Consider the following 21,512-nt stretch of genomic DNA (forward strand, 5'->3'; position numbering starts at 1 on the left):
TCGATGCGTCCGAACATCACCGGACGTTCGTCCGTCGCATCCGCGTCGCGTTTCGGCTGTCCGTCAATTGCGATTTGTCGGAAGGGACACCCGCCTCCCGGACGGCCCACGTGCCCATCCGTCGTTTCGAATCTGTCAGCCCGATGCTCGCACAAAGGGAAAAGATCGCCCCGAACAGTTCGCGTACGTATTATTACCTTTGTCGTCATCGTTTCGCTATTGCTGTCATTGCGCAGTTAGTGCAATTAGCTCTATATCGTATCAGTCTCGAGAAACGTCAAACAATTGTCATACTCAAAGTTCTTTTTTATTCTTTTTCGAACACGGTCGTTACGCTGTTGAATGTTAAAGAATGCAATTTAAACTAGTACCTTGAGCTAAATAACACTTTGTTATTTTTAGCTATCATATGTATCGAAATTTATTATTTTAACGCAAAACAGTATTATTTTAACTCCATTTACTTAAATTAACGACATATTAAGCAGAAACAGTGACGATCTATAGACCTATAGGAATAGTTAAAACTTACTCGAATTGAGTTTAATTTGACACTACGAATTTAACAGTGTATGCTTGCGCGAAAGGAAATAACTTAATTGCCTTGGATGGCTTTCGTACGAAAATTCACAAGATTACATAGCTGTATACTGCCGAAATTACATATGGACTAGACACGACTGTAATAGACACGATTGCTTATTCAAAAGTGACGTAAACGGAAAAGCCGCCGACGCGAGTATACGATGAGAGCATCGATGAAAGGAGATCGAGTAAACGCTTGTACAAACAGATGTTCGGATAGACTGCCCACAAGAAATTTGGATGATATAAGAACGTCACCTCGAAATATTATTTTTCAATATCATCTCAGAAAATTAAAAAAAGGCGCCGCTATGCCGAATGTCAATTCTCAATCTTTTATTACGAATTTAAAAACGTCGTATTGTAGTGTCCTTCTTTTCGAATCTTCGTATTGTTGCGTGCGGTAATAATATACAATGACCATACAGTAATGCCGTTCCGTTACCCGCCGAATCCATCGATCATTCTCGCGATATCACCGTTCGAAACGACGCGACGGGACTGCGCCGCATGACGCGACGCTTGTGCTCGTGATTGTCGTTCCACTTTTCCGAGACGAAATAAAAAAAATCGCGATCAGTTTCGTGAAAGTAAATGACGCTGAGACAATCTTGAAATATTCGCGGACGCGAAACTTCACGATTAAAAATATGTATTCTAATGTGTTGAGAGACCGACCCGCGCGAAACTGGCCAACAGAAACTGACCACGCGTTCGACCCGGTGCGAACCGTTTATGCATCTCCCCCTTTGTGTTTCCCATCTAATTTGCGAGCATGTATGCGTGTTTCCGCGAAAAATGCATCGTGCGTTACGTCGTTCGGAAACATCGTCGGACCAGCTGCGTTCAATGGCGATTTACGCTCTGGCGATCGTACGCGGCGAAGCGAGGAGAGTACGATCGCACGAAGCGTGCGTTTCCACGATGCGCGTTTACATATGCACCAAGTGTACAGGGCGAGCTTCGTATCGCGTTCGCATCGCGTTCATGCCGCGTTTTTTTTCTCGCTCGTACGTACGGTCCATCATTTCCTGTAGGTCAATGCAAAACACGATACTTTCTACGCGTCGAATTCTTCCTATCGCATTCCGTACACGCCTTCCTTGAATGATGTAGCGACGACTTTTACGACGTAGCGACGCCGCCGCCGCGATAATTCGATCTTTCGCTTCTTCAATCCTCCGCATCCGTATCGTTTCTATCATGCTGACCGCGCGGTTTCGATTTGGAAAAAGTGGCCGTCGTGAAAGAAAGTGGCTGGACGGAAAAGAGGTCACGGAAGCCGTACGGTACAAACACAAGTATCTTGACCTTTAAGATTTTTTGTTCACGATCGTTTTACATAACTGGCTGATGAGGGCCACGAATCGTTACAGATACCGTTATTACGGATAACAGTATAGCTCTTTAATGCTCGGAAACGAAACGACACGTAGGAATATAATTGCTGTCTTCCTTTCTTTTACGAGGCTCGCTGGAGAAAGAAAGAAAGAAAGCAGGTGAACACATGCATGCGCATGTCGAGTATCGGCATAACATATGTTAAATTATTACCGTATGTAATAATATAGATAAGTCTGTCGTGCTTTTGTGCTAAGTTAATATTAGTGACGTTAGTGCTATTTTCGCATATCAAGAACTTTATATAAAGCTATATATATTACATTTTTAAATCATTTTGGAAAAAGAATTAAAATTTTATAAATTTTCTATAAATAATTTTCGAACGCCGACACTCAACATATTTTTAATATGTTCAAGATTTCTATTCGCCTGTCTTACTAAACAGATGTAAGAAAATTGACTGGATAACGTAAAGCGTTATCATTTATCTTAAAATGCTGTGTTATTAATGTTGCACTATGTTGTATAATTCGTTTAGGTACGATTGAGAGATGGGAGAGCTTGGCATCGCGAGTCAAGCAAGTGCAAAAGGCCAGTGCTCGTCATCGCGAACTGGCTGCCATGAAAGCGGAATTCAAAGCCATGTACGATCGATTTTCCGATTACGAAGTCGTCCTGGAGCAGTCGAGCGTGCTCGATGATCACATTAACGAGATCACTGTAAGTTATTTTCAACATTACGCATGTTTTACTTCACGTATACGCGTACTGATTTGCAAGTTATTTCCAAGAAGGATTTTCTAGTATGTAAAGTTTTCATTTATTTAGATTAAAGTTTTCTCCGACTGAATTTCATTAGCATTATATGTATGTGAAGTACGTGTATGACTTGCGTTTAATTTTTTGTCTATTAGATGCGATTTGAAATCACATTATTCTTAGGAGGATATTATAGATATCTTTTTATCAGTAGCGAATAAATTACAGATGTATGTACATATGATAATTTACGTACGGCCGGTAAGAGTATACCGATAGAGATGTATCCTCTTATGCTAAACAAGAGATCTTCTACTCCAACTCGATACTGACTCGATATTGATACGACAGAGATTCCATTCACCCTTTCTCGCTTTTTAGCGAAGCTAAATACATTATAATCGCAATACCGATTTGATCGATGCGATTACCTTATCCGTACGCAAAACTCTTCATATAGTGCACCAATTAATATTAATTTAAAGCATTATCTTAATAAAAAAATATCTTTATTAAATAAATAATTCTGGAAAAACATATTTGTTAATAACGAAGCACCATCGCGTAAATCTCTTAATAAATATAATATTAATGAGATAGTCAGTAATATATTAAGAAATCCCGATATCTGAGAATTTAGGAAGTGCTTACGTTGGCTTACGATCCTAAAAATTCGAAGAAGGGAAAATTCGAATTTTTCGGACGTGCATCTCGAGTGCACGCAGTTCCTGACGAATTTCTACAAGTTCTTCGGGAATCGAATCGCGATGGAAAAGCGCATTATTGGAAATGTCTCTGGTACGGCGGGTAAGACAGAAAAGTCAGAAACTGGGGGTAGAAAGCTTCGCCAAGCAGTCGCGGTCGGGGAGGGGGAGGGGGAGGAGAAAGAGGAAGAGGAGGAAGAGGAGGAGGAGGAGGAACAAAATGAAAGCGGTCGAAGAAGGTGGACTAAGGGATGAGGGAGGCGTTGGCGAAGACGGGGGGGTAGAGAAACCGAGTAGGAGAGAGCAGTCAGGAACCAAGTAGAGAGGCAGAGGTAGTGGCGTAAAAGCGTAGTCGTGTCGCACGTACGCTCGTCTGACGGCGACGTGCTCGGCATCGCAACTCGCGCGGAGAGCGAACGCCGACGAACCTAGCTAACCCCGCTCGGTGGAGTTCCACCCCCCGAGAGTCATCCCCCTTCGATCCTCCCGGCACATTCAGCCCTACCGCGGAAGCCCTCCGTGAAAGCTGCCACCGCCGCTGCCGCCGTCGCCGCACCTCCGCACCCCCGCAACATCCTCCGCGCCCTCCCCAGCCTCATTGCGAAGACCAAACACATGCTCCCTATCTATCATCAAGATGTATTAGCGTCCAACATTTGCCGGGTGAACTCGTCGCTCTGCTGCATTATGCACGAGATGTGTAGCTCGCGCCAATCCGCGCCGGTCCGAACGCGGGAGCCGCGCTCTTGTTTTACCTCCTTTTTTCCCCTATTTTTTTTTCTTTTCATTTACCTCTCTCATGCTTTTACCGTCGTCAAAGTCCCTGATAGCGAGGAAAGTTTGATGCGGTCGTAAGACCCGCGATGTCGTACGTCCCCCGGTCACTGAGGGGCACGCGGTCCCTCGCACGGGAACTCTGCACAGGCCGAGTAGCCGCGAAAAGAGTCGAGAATACATAAACGCCGACGTGGAGCGCGGATGGAGACCGTCAACAAGCTGATTGCGTATCGCGGATGATTGTCCGCCGCGCGACGCACGTGGAGAGTCCGCGATTGGGATGCAGGCCGCGCGGCACCGAAAAGCGCAACGGCGCGAACAAACGCAGACTGACGCGCGCGCGCGCGAGAGACAGAATTGAACATTCCGTTATGTATTATGCATCGCTAAGCAGGGCACAATTGGGTCTACGCGTCCATCCCGCGGGGCACGTACGCGTTGGCGTGGGCCGCGGGCCGAACGTACGACGCGATTCGACGAGGCACGTCGTCGCCCCTCGCTGATTATGTTATTGCGTAATATCGGACAAACGTATGTGCAGTTCGCTTCAGCCGCGAAATTAATTTTACGCGACGATTATATTTCCGGCGTAAGTAATTAATAAAATTAACCTTAGGGGAACTGTTTTAAAAAAATATGCGATAATGTAATATCATATATACGCATGTTTACGCATAATGGCGTTTTAATGCCAAAGTTTAATTTATTGTGAAGGCAGATTTGCGGTGGTTGGAAAAATTTAAAAAAAAATGAAATCTACCTTATACTCTCTCTTTCATCGTCTATCGCAACGCTCGGTCTTTACGTTCCATCGCGGAGGGAACCGCGCGGAACGCGGAGGGACCGTGGCACAATTAGAATACCGGCAGTGTATCTCCGTTCCACTTAGTACCGCGGAATTACGAGACGTAAAAAGCTAATTCTCTACTTTTACGGGGTACGTGCCCGGTGGTGTGGCGCGCGGGCGGCCTCATAGGCATGCAGGTCCCGAACGCGCAGCGACCGCTCTGTATACCGAATTCGAATCAATTGATTGGCTGTTGATTGGAAATTGAATTAGATCGGAATGTGCGTGTCTGCTGCGAGCCGCGAGGGCACGGCGAGGGCGAGCGAGGGTGGTTACGATGGCAGGGGGCTCGGCGGCGGCGGCGGCTGCCGCTGGTTATACGTCGTTGATACTGATGGTGGTGGTGGCGGCAGCAGCGGCGGCGGCGGCGAAGAGAGAAGCAGGGTGGTTACGAAAAGAGGGGTAGAAGCGGGGAACGGTCGCTTCTGCCTTCGCTATGTGCCTGGAATATCAATGACAACCACTTTTCGCCGGACACCGGGGCAAATCCGCGCCGCGCACTTTGCAATACCGCGACCGCGTCGGGGACCGTTCTCCTTTTCATCGTGCGATTTGCCCCGCTTGACGGCACAAACAAAACCGGCTAACTGCCTAGCAGCTTGTGGGCGAGTGGCGCGCCGTGCGGTTTTATGAAAAAAATTTCCCGATATGGAGAAAGAAGGGGACACGGGGCGACGGTCGCGGAGCGCGGCGTGGATTTCCAGCCGAGTCGAGAGAAATAATGCGAACGAGCGTTTATCAGTGGCAACATAGGCTAAATGTAAGGGTTGTAGGAAACCCGCGGCGTGGCGCGATGCAGTAACCACGTCACGTTGTCACATCCCCGTCGTCCTACCGCGGGACGCTACCGACGAGGACCGCATAAATAAACCCGGGTTTACGATGGCGACACAGGGAACGTAAGAGAACGAAAACGAGAGCCCCGTTCCATTTCTCCTCTTCCCGTTCCATTTCTCTCGCTCATCGCGTGACGAGCAGGAGACCTCGAAGGAAAGCTCGTAAAACTCGCCCTTGCGGTCATCCGCGCGTCTTATATCCACCGCCTCTCGTTTCTTCCGTTCTTTAAAAGTAATTTCCCTCTCTTCAAAGAAACTACCGATGTTCGCGCTGTGTCTTGGCCGATCTTATATTGATCGAGCGCAAAACACGAAATGGTTCTTTTTAAATATTTTCAATGTTTTGTATTTCGAATAGAAATATAGCAGCCGATAATCAATCGTAGATAGACTTTTCAAAACCTCCCTGAAAATATATTCTCCATCGTACATATTCGTCGAAATATTTATTTGATTTACGACGATTAGTTCGACGGATACGAAAGTAAAAGACCACGGAATGCGATGCTGCATCGATCGACACACGCCGGAAAGAAAGTTATCCGACGTTTTCGGTAGATACGCGATAAAACTCACTTAGATCCCACGTGTATCCCTTCTTGGCCGGATTCTTAGTCTGTGGGCACTTTATACATCACCTTCACCCTCGGGCGACCCCTGCGCGTTTACCCCTGCACCGCGGGGTAATTCGTTTGAGTTAGGCGAGGCGAGCCAGCTACTAAAAATGTATATTTTATGTTCGCAGGCCGACCTGGCTGTTCTGAAGGACCGCAAGACAGCGATGCGCGACTTGAACGTTTTCGCGCATAAGCTGACCACCAATCTCGGTGCCTCCGCGCCGTTAATTTGCACAGCCCTCAAGGATGGCATGCCCGAGCTCTATACGATATGGGGGGAGACGAATCAAAAGTGAGTGATTGTCTTTTCAAAATAATTATCGAAAAGATCAAAAGGGCTATAATATACCGTGTAAAATATTTCAAACCGTAAACTAAAATTTGTTGTCACTCGTTTGATTTTTTTACGAACACAGTACCTATAGAACGCGTTTCCCGTGAATGCAAGCTTATTAAAGGCCCACTACAGATTTTGGGAAAATCGCGCTATAGTAACGAGCCTAGAAAACGATTTGATAGTTTTCTTGATTAATTTGGAGATGTCCTTACTTGCGGAGTTCAACGGTGTATCCCGTATAGAATAGTTGGTACTGGATCACATCGACTGGCCGTTTGCCGGCCGACGTGTGACGTTAGGCAAATATTTTGAGAGGTAATGAAGCCACCAAAGCAAACAGCGGAAACCGAGAGCGGCATAGGTACCGCCAGTAAGGGCTCTCCTCGTTGGGATTTTGACCCGTGTCGTGGGATTACTAGCTTTAACGGAGATCGCGTTTAATCACGGACCTTTTCCGAGTGACAGCTTTAACAGAAAAGCGATCGAGATTCGGAAGGGACAGCGCGATGCAATATCCTCTTGCATTTTTCTGTCACGACTTTTACCGATATTTTGTCGATTTTTGCAGATGCAAAAAGATATTGTTAATTTGTAGAATAAAATAGAGTCGATTTTATTTTGCAAATTAGTGGTCTCTATACACATTAAAATTAATTTAATGTCAAAGTTAAATAACTTATAATAAATTTTTTATCGTTTTACAAATTTTTATGATTATTTAGTTAAAATTTGTTACATAAATTTATTATTTTAAAAAGTTACATAATACACTATAATTTTTACCACAATATATATTTTTTCGGGCGAACAACGACGAATAGTTAGCGCGATCATTACAACCCTCTTTTAATTTCCATATGAGCACTCGATTCCCCCCTTTGATAGGGGTTTAGACCATTCAAAAAGGGGTTTACCACTGACCCATTGGGGTTTACAGAGGTCAATCCTATCCCTTCGTTTGGTACGAAGAGACACTTCTATTCTTGAGAGATGATTTCCACAAAGAACGGTTATTGAACCCTTCGAATTATTCGCGCAATTAATCGGCGATTCATTCGAAAAAGATGTTGCAAAATGTCTATCAATGTTGTAAAACATCCAAGTCTTATAAATATATCGACTCTTCGGATGGATACGCCAATGCGAAAAAGGGACACGAGACCAACCTTCCTCGATTCATTCGTATGTTCGCTAGGGACGTTCACAGATTGACCTAGAATAAAGTGTTTTTATTTGCCGATAGTGCCGGAGGGAGGGCCTACTAATAATTCGACGTCTTAATGTTTGCACAACGGCTTTACCCTCTTTCCGTTTTTTATTGTATTGACTCGCATGATTTTTCTGCCCAAATTTGCTTCGCGCTTTCTTTATATTCACCCTTTCGAGAAGTAATGAATAATTCATACGAAATAAACGAAAATGAAGAGGAAAAGATTTCCGCGTTAATATATTTCGATGTAAAGTGTTGTATAGTTTATACTATTGGCTCATGTTATCGCTATTTTCATGTACCAATAAAGTGACGAAGAGTTCCGTTTCGAAAATTATTACCATTGCGTAACTATTTTAAAAAATTACTCCTTTGATATAATATTAAGTATAATAAAATATATTACTATGTGCGATTCATGTTATAAACGTACGTTTGCACTTTTCTTTTCAGAGGTACTCAGCAGCTGTGCGTTTTGCAAATTATGCAGCAGTTCGGTATGCGCTTGGCCGAACTGCAGTCCGCCTTGCAAAGGGACAAGGATACACTGGCGGATGCGGATAGGGATCTGAAAGAGGGTACGAAACCGACTTCGGAGATCATCTCTTGCGTTAATCACGTCGCGCGACTTTTGTCCGAGAGACAAGACATCAATTGTCAGGTACTGTTCCCTTCAATTAAATCCAATATTCTTTCCGATCGAACAGTAATAATAGTAAAATTTGCATAAAGTAATCTGTAGAGAAATAATCCAATAACCATTCGAAATTGGAGGAATTTCATTTACACCTTATCTCTTCTTAAATTGGTCAGTCCTCTTTACTTCACTAAATATCTTACACGACATTTTTTAAACTCACGATTATAGTTAGCGAACTATGAAAATCTTCCCCAAATTCCCTATGTCAGATATCCCCATCGCATCCTTGATTTTCAATCGGTTAGATGGCTGTTAGCAATTATTCAACGCCGGTGGATGGGGTAACGATTCCCAGAGGCATCGCTTGTGTGCATAAAACCATTCCCCCACATAGATTGGCAGAATCGCGGATCTCGGGGATGTAACTTACCTAAAGGAAAGCGAGATTATAATGCGGATTGTATATCCTGTATTTCCGATATATACGTCACGCTAAATCGGCTTGCAAATCGTGCTCCTTGAGATTGCGGGCTACAGATTTGGCCAGAGATATCGCATCGACTTTTTCTTCTTTCGATTAGCATAACAAGCAATGAAATCAGATCTTCGATATACCATTTTTTCTAATATTTTAGAAATAATATAATTTTTTTTAAATTTATATTATCGTGTTTTGGGAAACGGTTGAATATATTTATGCAGAGAGAGAGAGAGAGAGAGCTAGGGTTAAAACTTTTGAGAGAAGTAAAAATAATTGAAAGTTACGTAGACGAGAGTTGTATATACGTACGCCACATATGGCGCACGTCAGGAGATAAATCTTCGACTAGCCTGAACACGCGAAGGTTACTCGTAGGAGAGAGGAAGGGGGAGGGGTATACAGGTCGGAGGGTACGTTTGACAGATGATACTTGTCGATATCGCGTCTCCGTTAAACGCCATCACAGCCCCCTATTTCCACCATATCCGTCTCTAATTTGCATATAAAGTAAATCTCTTGGCAAGCCCGTTCTACGTCGGGTTTCTTTGCTTTATGGACGTAAGAAAAGTAGTTGAAGGTGCAGCGAGTGGCAGGTCCGCGACCGCGATTTTCGATCTATTCGCTCGTTTAGCCTGTCGGGAAGACGTACTGCTCGGGGTCTACGGAAATTCGTGTACCTATCGGGAGCTAGCCTGCTCGTGTAACACAAGAAATCATTCAAACATTTATAATTATGTGCAGAATAACGTTAATATTATGAGAATCAGAGTTATCAGACGAGATGGTTAAAGTGATGCTGTTATCATTTAATTTTTCCATAGCAAAAAATAATCATTTACACTGTTAAATATTAAAGGATTAAATTTAAACCAATACCTTAAGTTAAATAATATTTTGTTATTTTTAACTACCATTTGTGTCAAATTTTATTATTTTAACACAAAACAGTATTATTTTAACTCGATTGGTTCAGTTAAATTAACATTGTTTTAGTTAAATTAACGACATATTGAGTAGGAGCAGAGGCGACCTATATAGAAATGGTTAAAGATTACTCAAATTGAGTGTAATTTGACACTACGAATTTAACAATGTATACGATCTAACATGTATTGTCATATTTGTATGTCGAAAGTATTCTAAGTATTTTTGAGAGCTCGTCCCCGACTGCTCTCGATGCCGCGTATCGGCGTATAGGTGCTCCGTAACAATTTCCAATTGTCCCTGTGCTCATTTCGCCTGTCAAGAAGACGTACGACTCGCGACACAATACTCTCACTCCAATAATAGGAGCCTTTCCTTTCGTCTCGTTTCTTCTTCTTTCCATGTGTATCGCGTCTATATTTTAACGTATTCAAACTCCCGTCAAGGCGGTATAATCCGAAAAGTTCTTAGTCTTGCCGATCTACAGCACTCGAGGGAATAATTTCATGCACTTGACATTACGATTCTCCTTTTCTCTTTTTCTCTTTCTCTCTCTCTCTCTCCCTCTCTCTTTCTCCGCTTTCATCTTCCCCTCGCGACAGTCCTCTCGACCCCCTCCCCCCGTCTCTTTCCTTTTCCAGGCACCTCTATTTCGGAGAGCCGAAGAAGAGGAAAGGCTACAATAAAGCACTCGACATTACAGTCTTTTCTTCCTTGTAACATTGCGATTTTTTATTTCCTCGCATTTTTATCTGCCAGAAGGGAGCGACGATGAATTAGAAAATTACAAGAGTGTTTTATAATTTTATACAAATTTAATATACGTATTTTCGTACGCTACATATAACGCGTGCGGTTGATTTACACAAACTACAAGATTTTTCGCGTTGTAACAAATCGTCGAAATCAACCGGCGAGTCCGAGCTGACGGACGGCCGCTGTTCGCAAAAAGAATCCATAAGTTTTGATAGGTAGTAAATAAAATATTAACCGATGTATGTACGAGGCCGGCGCTGGGTAGCGAGAGCAGGCGATAAGTTTCTGGCGCTGGAATACAGCGAGTCCGAGTTGCTATCGAGGGTGTTGGCCATCTCGGAGCCAGCGGCTCCCCAGGGAACTCCGATCGTTAATCGCCCGAACGATTCCCTTTCGCGTCACGTACGGGAATGGCCCGTGGAATCAGCGTAAAAATACAAATTTAATATCAACCGCGGGTAGAACAAGCCTTGCCTGGTCCGTGGCTTGTAGTCCCTGTTGTCGCCACGAAAATTCCGTTTTGTTACGATAAACCAGTTTATCAATCGCGCCTTCGAGCCTACTGCGATATGTAACAAACACCGTTTTAAGAAGCGTAAATAAGATTTTCTTGCAAATTATTCGTCGAATGTAGATGCGCGGAAAAACCTTGCGAAAATATCGCGCTTCTTGCTTTTTGCCCCCTTCCGAGAGTCGGGTCGGATTTTGCGTTACGCAGATAAACGAGTAGACTCTTTTTATCTCGCCTTTCTTGCAGGTACGCCCGATACGAGATATTTTACGTCTTGTTGCGCTATACATATATACATATACATATATACTATATATATATGTTTCGCGAATGTAACCGGAAATAAGAAGTTCCTCGCAGTTTTCTCTCGCGCGATTGGTCTTTCGGACCAACGTGGATTCCGTCTCGACTCACTTCGTACCTACTATCCGTTATACGAGAAACAGAAAGAGAGAGAGAGAGAGCATACCGACTTATATATAGGCTAGGTTGAAGGTTGCTACTTGGTATGCGGATCGCGCTTTTCATTACCGGAGGCTCGTTCCCTCCGTCTCCGCCGTTGCAAACAGCCTAAACCTACCCTTTCTTCCACGCAGCCACCCTTCCTCTCTCGGCTGTCTGTCTACTACTCGACCACTACCACTGGCATTTTCGCCAGTATTCGCGCCATGCTGTCGCGCATCCATAGCGCACAACGTATCTGATCCGAAGCGCGTATATGTCTCTCTCTCGTGAAGATATATTGATTTACTCTTGGCGCATTTGTCCACGTGGCTCGTGCCCGAAAAAAAAATCGAAAAAGATCTCTATCCGCTCGCAACAGTTATCTCGGAAAGCTACGCGCGAATCTTACGAAACGTTCGTTGACGTATCGCGCGGCGATCAATTTAGCGTCGAACATCCCTTGCCTTATTCTCGCTTTTCCACCTTACACCCTCGTCTCTTTTCCCCATTCCCCATACTTTATATAATCGTCTTATACGCTTTCCGATGCCCTCCGGTGACGCGCAAGAGTGGATTATACAATATTCGATATCGTGTTCTCCCGGGTATACTCCGCCACTTATCAGAATCTCGCGATCCGTCGCACGTCGCGTCGGTCGTTTCATTGTAGTCCATCTGAGATTCTTTCTTTAACCAGCTGCCGTGATCAATAACTTAAATATTGCAATGACTTAGAAACCGCGCTTTAACTGCAATTAATTTCTCTAAATATACAGTGCTCTTTGTATTCTTACTTATCGCATTTGTTACGCACAACGATCACTAATCATGGGCGATTCCGATGATCTCTGTGCTTCAGAACGATGCGGTGTTGAACGATGCGACGACGGAAGAGGTGCACTGCGGAAAGTTCGCCGGTAACTCCGCGAGCAATCACACGCAGGAGGGTGGTTCGCTCTCCGACAGTGGAATCTCCGACAGCGGGAGCGATCAGGAGCTGAGCGAGCGCGAGCATAGATTGGCCGCGCTTCGGCGACTTACGCGTAGCTTGGAGACCCAGCTGGCACCGGACAGCGAGGCACTGACCGACCTCTGGAAGAAAATCGAACACACCGAGACCGAGCTGCGCGATTTGCGAAAGCAGTGCGAGGAGATCGTCGTGCGTACCATGGTGGCGGACGTACGTGCTGCCAAACGAACAGCCAGCCAGGTTCACTATCCCGCAGAGTAAGTACTTACGACCTATGACCTTTCCCGGTTCTTATTACGGTTCCAAATCTCTACGCATTAAAGCTTTTTTCATTCGATCCTATTCACGGAGAATTTTGCGTGAAAACACAAATTATTCCTGAAATCGAATAATCGATATCACGTTATTTCGCGCGACGACGTCATTCAAACGAGGTGACAATCGAACCGCATAAATAGGCGAACGCTCGCCGAATTTAGCTCAAGCATTTGAGAATGAGACCTCGCTCAGAATTTAAGAACCGCCGCCTACGCTCACATTCCATTTGCATAACGTCGAAATGGGAAGTAAAGAATGAAGGCGACTATTTAGATGTGGGGACGCGCGAGGTCGTTGGTCCATAGCGCTGGGCATTAGGCAGCTCATTTGAATATAAGAACTTTGCCGAGAACCAGCATGGTGACTGCACCATGGTCTCTTACGGTAGTGCACATCTTTAAAAAAATACCTGTAACCCACGCGATTTTTTTCGTAATTTCGGATCACCTGCAGTGTTTCGAAATGTTATGCTAGAAAAGTGCATTGTATTATTGCTAAACGTTCAGCATGACGCCTTCTTATTAATTAATCTTTATCCGAGTGATTCGAAAATGAATGAAGTAATGTATTACCACGTCGGTATAGCTTGATAAAGCGTCGGTTTTTTTCCTCTCTTCTCATTTGTCAAGTACTATCTTACGATATTGTTCAACATGATTACAGATTCTAATTATCACCGCGGTGTATCTCATTTAACTTTGTTTTAAGGATGTTTTTATAGGCACGTTCAATCATCGCTCGGTGGTGGCGGATAATAGGTTTAGTTTTCGCGGGCGTGAAACATCTGCCCGCACTCCGGTCATAAAAGGAGATATAAAAACCCAGTGCCATTTTCTTCGATTGACGGTCTTCCGTTTCGCCACGTTTCACACGTTTTCCTTTTTTTTCTCTTCCTTTTCATCTTCCTCCACGTCTATAAACAGCTAGGTTTTAACGACAACGGTACATTTTGAGCCTTCCCTTACCGTTCGCGGATTAAGGCGAGAGTTAAATGAATATTTGCAGAAAAATTAAATAACCGTGCACTTACGTAATGCTAACGGAGGAATAGGGCAACACTAGCTGTAATTGCAAGCCCAATCTCGCAACTTCCAAGTTACGTGTATGCATCTCCAAATTGATTTTCCGACGAACTTTGCTATTACCGGTTCGCTCGTATTATCGTAACCCGTGGGACGGCATAAATTAATTTTCCCAGTCGCGAGCTCCTACAAGTTTCTCCTCCAAGCGGTCAAGTTATATATGCCTGACTCGCAAGTTAACACGTTATTCAACGAAACAAAATTTACGCTATGCGATGTGAATAAAATAATGGAAACATAAGCGTGCCATTAATGCGCACGGTGCCCGGCAGTATTAAACAGCGCTCGTTTCGGCCATCGAAATATTTTTTTTTCTTCTCCTATTTTTTTAGCAAGCGCAAGAAAGCTATCTGCGGCGTAGATACATCGAAAAGCGACGCGGAATTGGTGCCGATGACGAGAAGCAACGCCAAGGGCGACAACCCCGACGACAAGCCGATATCCTGGGCGGGAATCCGGCGAATCGCCAAGGTGGCATTGTCCTTCTGTTTCGCAATGACCGCCGTTTTCGTCGCCGTTTATTTCTTCACGCCTCAGTGTTGCGAAACTGCGAACACGCAAAGTCGGTTCACGCTGCTGCTACGTTACCCTAGGGGGCCACCGCCGGTGTGAGCGGATAATACGGCAGGTATATACGAAAAATATCGACGCCAACGATCGACTGATTCTTGGCGAAAATGGATAAGATGTGTATATCCGTTCCGATACGCGCGTCGGGAATCGTGATTTAACGATCGAGCCCGCGACGTAAGGCTGTCCGCGAATTTTTAGCGAGCGCGCGGTATTATTAGACCGTTAATTTTAAATTGCCCGTTGAATTCGGCAATGCGTTCAGGGAGATGATTTGCCGGCACTTGAGTGACTGATTCTTTCACTGCCTGCGTATATCTTTATTTTTGTTCCTTCATCATGTGCGAAATTCGATCGATAGTCTGTAACTTTTAGCCACAAGTTATCATGACGTAATAGAAAAATGATGAGTTTTATATATATAGAAATTGAATATTTCCATATTCTGAATCAATGCGTGTCTACTATATTTATATTTTTGATAGATTCGCGCGGGTTGAGTAATTGATTAAATTTATAGTACAGAGACAGTCTGGCAACGAATCTCGAACGTCGCAGTTAAAAATATCCTGCTCTTCTATTTTAGTATTCATGCAAGAACGAGATGCAACGAGACGTAAGATTGCATTATTGATACAGTTATTTTCTCATTGTTCTAAATTGCGCGCGCCAGCAGCCTATGTTATTGTTGAAGTGTATAAATATTTATTTATATATATATACAGAGATCATATATTATATATTTTACTCATTACATATACTATTTTTCTTGGAGGACAATGCTTAGTTTTCCTCCCGATGGATGTAAAATCGGAAACATAAAGTGGACTTTACAATTTTTTGACGGACGGGAGTCCATTTACATCGAATTTTACCGAGGAACGGTACTTGGATTCCATATTGCTAAGCTTCCTGTTTGTTCCAAGTATTTTCCCGCAATGCTGCTTCTAATATCGCTATTTTTGTTTCCGTAACAACGAATATTTTTTTCGATATCTTTTTCCCTATATCTCCGCAAATGTATGAAACATACACACACAAGCTACATCGGATATTTACGCTTTAAAGATATTAATCCTAGCCAGCCACACTTATTTTCGAGCCCTTAATTCGCCACACTCCGGTCCGTGAGACCGCTCGACTTTGTCACATTGTCATTTTCATTCTAATTAATATTTTTAAGCTTATACTATAGAAATTGGCAATATAGACTCTGAATGAGATGTTTATGATAATATCAGGTCAAGAAAATTATTTAAATTTAAACTGAACTTATTAAAAGGAAACTAGAAAATTATGTTATTATGTTATTAAAACTAGAAAACCGAAAAACGTTTAGCGGCCCACTGGACTGGAGTGTGACGAGCTAGGGTTAAGTATTATGAATTTTTGGAAAACGGCTTGTGCGAGCAAATTTTCCTACACGTGCATGGTGATTTATACACTGGCCTTATATAAAAATGATCGATTTTAATTACAGCAATGGGATTTATCGGCTGTTCATACACTGTGAATAATAATATGACGTTGCACATTAATAATTTGGATGCATGCGGATATGTATACACTTTAGCACCTAATTGCATGCAGTTATGTCATTCCCGAAATATTCTGCACCTCCAATTTTCTCATCTTGTGTCATATCAAGAACATTTGATATCCATAACAATGTGCATGTTATTAACGATACTTATCTAGTGTCATATGTGATTGGAAGCTGTATTTATATACATATGTTTTCTTTTAATATGGTTGAAAGTTTTAGATTGTAATGTATTTTGACAGTTCTTTGATCTTTCTCGCATATGATCCTTTAACGACAGAAAAATACATACGTGTCGTTTGAGACTACTAACGACTCATTAACATAATTAGTCAGAATTTCTCATTGTAAATATTGTATTTATCGATTTTCTTCGGGATTTGTCTTTGATATTTGAAGACACTCGTATTTGAAAGTGAAACAATGGCTAATATAAATAGACTTAAAGAGAAATGGTAAGCAAAGTTTGTGCTAAGAGGCGAAAATTATTTTTCCAAAGAGAAAAATAATTTTTAAGAAACTTTAAAAAAATACCGAGCTTTTGATAAGAGTGATATGTGGATGCTGTAATTTTTGTCGAAATCTATTTTGTAAAGTCTTTTTGAGAAAATGTATAAAATGAGTGGTAATGCGAGAAATGCCTTATGGTCAATCATTGAGAGCTTACAACTTGCACGATGCTTACTGTGTAAGCGCTTGAGCGTAACGACTCCGATTCATGCTTATGCAGATCTTAAGCTTCTCATAAGAGAGGCGATATTGTCGGTAAGTCCATCTGGCATTTTGCGGACTACATAGAGATAGCGAAACACAATCTGTGTGTAGATAGAATAATTACAACTGTGTAAAGTAACGGTGGTTTGATATCGTTTTGACACATAGAACTTTGTGAATAATACCACGGTAAAATACCATGCCCGAGAAATACCACGAGGAAATATAGCAATATTACAGAAACGTGTCTTTTTTGGGATTGCTAACTATATTAAATTACCGTCACTTTACACTGTTGATTTTGTGAATTTTTACTTTATATTGCGAAAGATCTAGTACGTCGACCTGCATGAATGGTAGTATGGTCGCCGACAGCACATTTTTTTTTTTTTTTTTTTACGTAAGTACCATGTGCTACGAATAGCGAATGTTTATTAGACAGAGTTTTGTTATACGATTGAAAAATCAAAGTATTTACAGTGATGCTTAGACTCGATAAGGAGATGAGCTGCACTAAATAGAGATATAGTTCTATTCAGTATCGATATCTCTTGATGAGAAACTCGCGTGAGCCGAGTATAATTTTCAAATTCGATGCACTAGCTGCATCGATGAAAATAATGGATAAAGGGAAGCCTTATATATACTTTATTGTAAAGTATACTATGCTTTCTTAAAAGTATTACAGAGAAAGAGAAAAAGAAAGAGTTGACAAGATAATTAAAGACGGTACTTTTGCCGTCTTGTGTCGCATCAATGAATCACAAACGACGGCGACTACTCGAATAACGAATGTTGAAAAGATCACGAATGTGAGAGAAGTTATATACGACGAATGCGTCGAGCTGAATGTTCGCGATTTTTTTTATCGCGATCGACGCATATAAAAAAGTTGCAAGGAATGTAGTTTTAATTGAAAGTGGAGATATACAATTTCAGTCTTTCCACGAGCTTGACTATTGTCTTCGCCATAACGGACGTTGATGTTATCAGAAATTTAATACAGTCGTTCATTACGTCGTAATGAAGCTGTGTTAAGCAAAAAAGCTCTTATTTTGTCATCAATCAATTATAAGAGTGTAATTAGATACTGAGATAGCGATCGGAGAAATGATTCCTACAGCCTAACATGAACGGGAACATATCTTTCGCTATTTTTCCTCTACGAATTTTGATTGAATTTGAATTAAAATTTTGATTACATTTAACGGCAAGAGTGACTGAATTTTTTTTAATTAACGTAAAATCATTTGATTATCTTTTATTTAGGCGTAATTTACATGAAAAATTTTTGCTCGTTATTATTTTAACATCAACTAGAGAACGAGTATTGAGTGAGAATTTATTGGATGATTATCCAATAATGAAGTACAAACGTACTTACGATTTATCGTATAAGAGAATGGCAATTATTTAATTGCCCGTTATTAGACGGACAAATGTCCATGGCATCGAATACTTTTCGATAAAATATATCAATATGACAATCGCTGTATATCACAATGGAATTGTTTGATGAAATGAAGATCTCTGACTTAACGAGAACGATAATGAAACTCAATAATCATTAATCAAGCGTGTCTTTGCGCTTACTTTAGGCGATAATGGCGATCTAATATGGAGACTTACGCATATTATATTCACATGACTGTAGTGTTATGAAATAACGGACTAGCACACAGAACTTTTTACAACGTGTTACTTAAAATGCTATTGAAATCTTTTGTCTCGTATCGTTTGAACGTGAAGGAGTTAAATAATATCATCAGGAAATATTCCTTGAGATAAGAAAGCGTAAGAAAATTTCGTGAATTGAAAGGCAACGCCTTTCATTGCAACAATAACTATTTTAAGTAACGCACTTCAAGTATACCTTACTTTCGTATCGCGAAAGCGCGACACGCGATTTTCAATCTGCCTTATATGAAATAATAATAACGTGTATAAAGTACCTGAAAAATCAAAACGCTACTTATAATACCTATTCTATGTTATCTCATGCACGCGGTTGAAGGAATACTTGGTAATATTGTAACGATCGTGTCACGCTTATCATTTTACTGAATATATTCATCTATATCGTATAGATTATTAAATATATATGCATGTATCTTTTTCATTATTATCAAAGGGAGTCGTATGGTATTACGATGCTCTATAAAAAAAAAGAATTACAAAAAAAAATGTTCAGTTCGATAAGTGCGAACAAAGTATTACGATATTCGGTATCTTCGAAGACCATCGTTTAGCTCTTTGCAATACCAATGCATTTTTTAACCATTTATTTCAATCAAATCAAATTTAAATAACAAAATAAATTTTTTAAAATGATTAAAATAACAAAAAAGGATGGCGAAGTTGATCGTTACATATTAGGAATTGCATCTGTAAGAAACGATGGTTTTGAAAGCCGCTAAAGTTACGTTAGCGATAATATTCCTAGCAGTGTAGATGTGTAGCAACGCTTCTACTTGAGACACGAGTGAGACCACCTATTCAGTAGAGAATATCAGCTAACTGAGAGAACAGGGTATATACGTAAAGGTTAAAAGCATTTAGTATTCATTTGTATTACTCGTCTGTATCGTGTTTGACGCTCAAATGGAAGCGGTGAACGCAATTTATTATATGCTAATAATTATATTTTAATCACGTTTCGTGAGCTATCTCATAATGTTTATTAAATTCTTCTTTCGAAGGTCGATATAAGCTCCGCAATTTCGACTGAAATTTTATTGTCAGTGACAACAAGACTGTCGCGGTTTTCAGCAAACTGCAATACTTTTTTTTTCTCAACTTCTCAAATGGAAAATTTTCACATTCAGCATTCTTTTGAATATTGCTCACGTAAAAGTGAAGCGCGTAAATAGCGTTACTTTACAATTACCGGAGATTCAAATCGTTTTCACTTCGTGTATAGACGTTACTACGTTTATACATCACGATACAATCGCCAAATTGGTTTGCTCAACTCACCGTGTGATTACCTCGCGGCGCACCGACTTTCAGATTTTCATTGCACTTTACTGTATCAAAACGAATCGCTGGACGGTTGTAAAGTAACGTCCGAACGATTTCTTAACGATACTTTTTTTCACGACTTGAAGTATTATACTACGCTGAAGTATTATACTACATTTTAGACATTTCAAATAAATTCTGCATTTTTGTTCAGAGAAACGTTTCTTTTTTTATACTCCACGCCTTTAATCCTGTGTGAAAATTCCTGAAAATGAATTCCTTTGTACGATAAGAAAAGCGCATTCGACCATAATGTATGTCGCCAATGACAACGTTCGAGATCGCGCGGCATATTGCCGAAAGTTCAATGATACGGCGCACCGCCAAGTATATCCGCAATAATAATGCGCCTGCAATTGATACAGAGGTACGATGATTGCCGTGTTCCTACGTCCGTTTGCGGCGGCCTTAGTGAAGTCAGCGCGAAGGTAGGGATATTAGGGGTTAAAGGGCACACCCACTATGTTATTACGACTCACACCTGTACCCCACGTGTGGTAGGCCAGCGCGGAACAATTTTTCTGCTTAAGAGAATCTACTTAATGGCACGACGCTGCCTTCCTCTCCCTTCCCTCTCCCAACAACAATAAGTCGAAGTAAATTATTATCGTTTCTCTCTATCTCTCTCTCTCTCTCTCTCTCTCTCTCTACGAACGAATGTCGCGTACGCGAATATAGCGAACTCGATTATCACACGGCCTAAAATAATATTACGAAGATAGAAAATAAATTTAATTGAAACGTAATCGCGAAGCAAATGTCATTCTTGAATAACGACTCAATAATTCATTAAATAAAACAGACAAAATTTAAACGAATATTTTATTCGCTCTTTCCTACTGTTACGTTTTATATTACAATTCGCAGCATCGGTATGAAACTTGTCCGACAGGCAAACTTGAAATTTCCATTGTTGGCCATTTCGAGCCCTAAGCGACGGACTAAGGCGGCAAACGACAAACGAGCGAGAACTGAATTATTTTTGACGGAAAAGAGCCTCGAACGAGCAAATGGGCCGCATCTTACTGCCGCTCTATGACTCCTACGGGGTTTATCCGTCCCTTCTTACTTTCGGTTGTTTCCTCTCTATCGTCTTGCAACCCCCTACTTCAACTCGGCTTACTTAAGCAAGCGAGGTCGCCTCTCCACCCACTGGCCGGAGAGAGTCACCTTGCCCGGCAAGGGTTGAGCGCTGGGCGAGCTGTAAATTACCAAGAGGGCATTTTGATTAAATTTTTTATGGTAGTAGACCGGTTACAACTCGAGGGGCTGACGTAACTCCGGCTGATTTAATGTGTACGTTACAACGCCGCTTTTATTTGCCATTCGCGCGGCGAATTCCTGATTAGAAGTAATAATTCCGAAGCTGTCTAAGCATTGTAAAAGAAGTAACACAGTTGTCGCGCGATAATTTGTCGAGGAGCCGAGAATTAAACGCGACAGGGAATATATTAAAACCTTTCTCCCCGATGCTTCGTCACGCGGTTAACGAGGAAAATGTATCTCGAGTTGAATAATCATT

General features: G+C 41.8%; 1 protein-coding gene across 1 annotated transcript in view; it reads left to right on the forward strand.

Moving 5' to 3' along the window:
* Positions 1-20,149, forward strand: part of LOC139775002 (uncharacterized) — a 42,572-nt gene extending 22,423 nt beyond the window's left edge. The window contains exons 17-21 of the mRNA XM_071710628.1: positions 2,468-2,649; positions 6,598-6,761; positions 8,470-8,677; positions 12,632-12,999; positions 14,475-20,149. Coding sequence (XP_071566729.1) covers positions 2,468-2,649; positions 6,598-6,761; positions 8,470-8,677; positions 12,632-12,999; positions 14,475-14,754 — 1,202 coding nt within the window. The 3' untranslated portion in view covers positions 14,755-20,149. The remainder of the gene's footprint in view (positions 1-2,467; positions 2,650-6,597; positions 6,762-8,469; positions 8,678-12,631; positions 13,000-14,474) is intronic.
* The last annotated feature ends 1,363 nt before the right edge of the window (positions 20,150-21,512 follow it).

The sequence above is a fragment of the Temnothorax nylanderi genome, unplaced genomic scaffold (genome assembly GCF_030848795.1).
Source record: "Temnothorax nylanderi isolate EJ_2023f unplaced genomic scaffold, tnyl_v1.0 TNYL_tig0091_pilon, whole genome shotgun sequence".
Classification (NCBI taxonomy): Eukaryota; Metazoa; Arthropoda; class Insecta; order Hymenoptera; family Formicidae; genus Temnothorax; species Temnothorax nylanderi.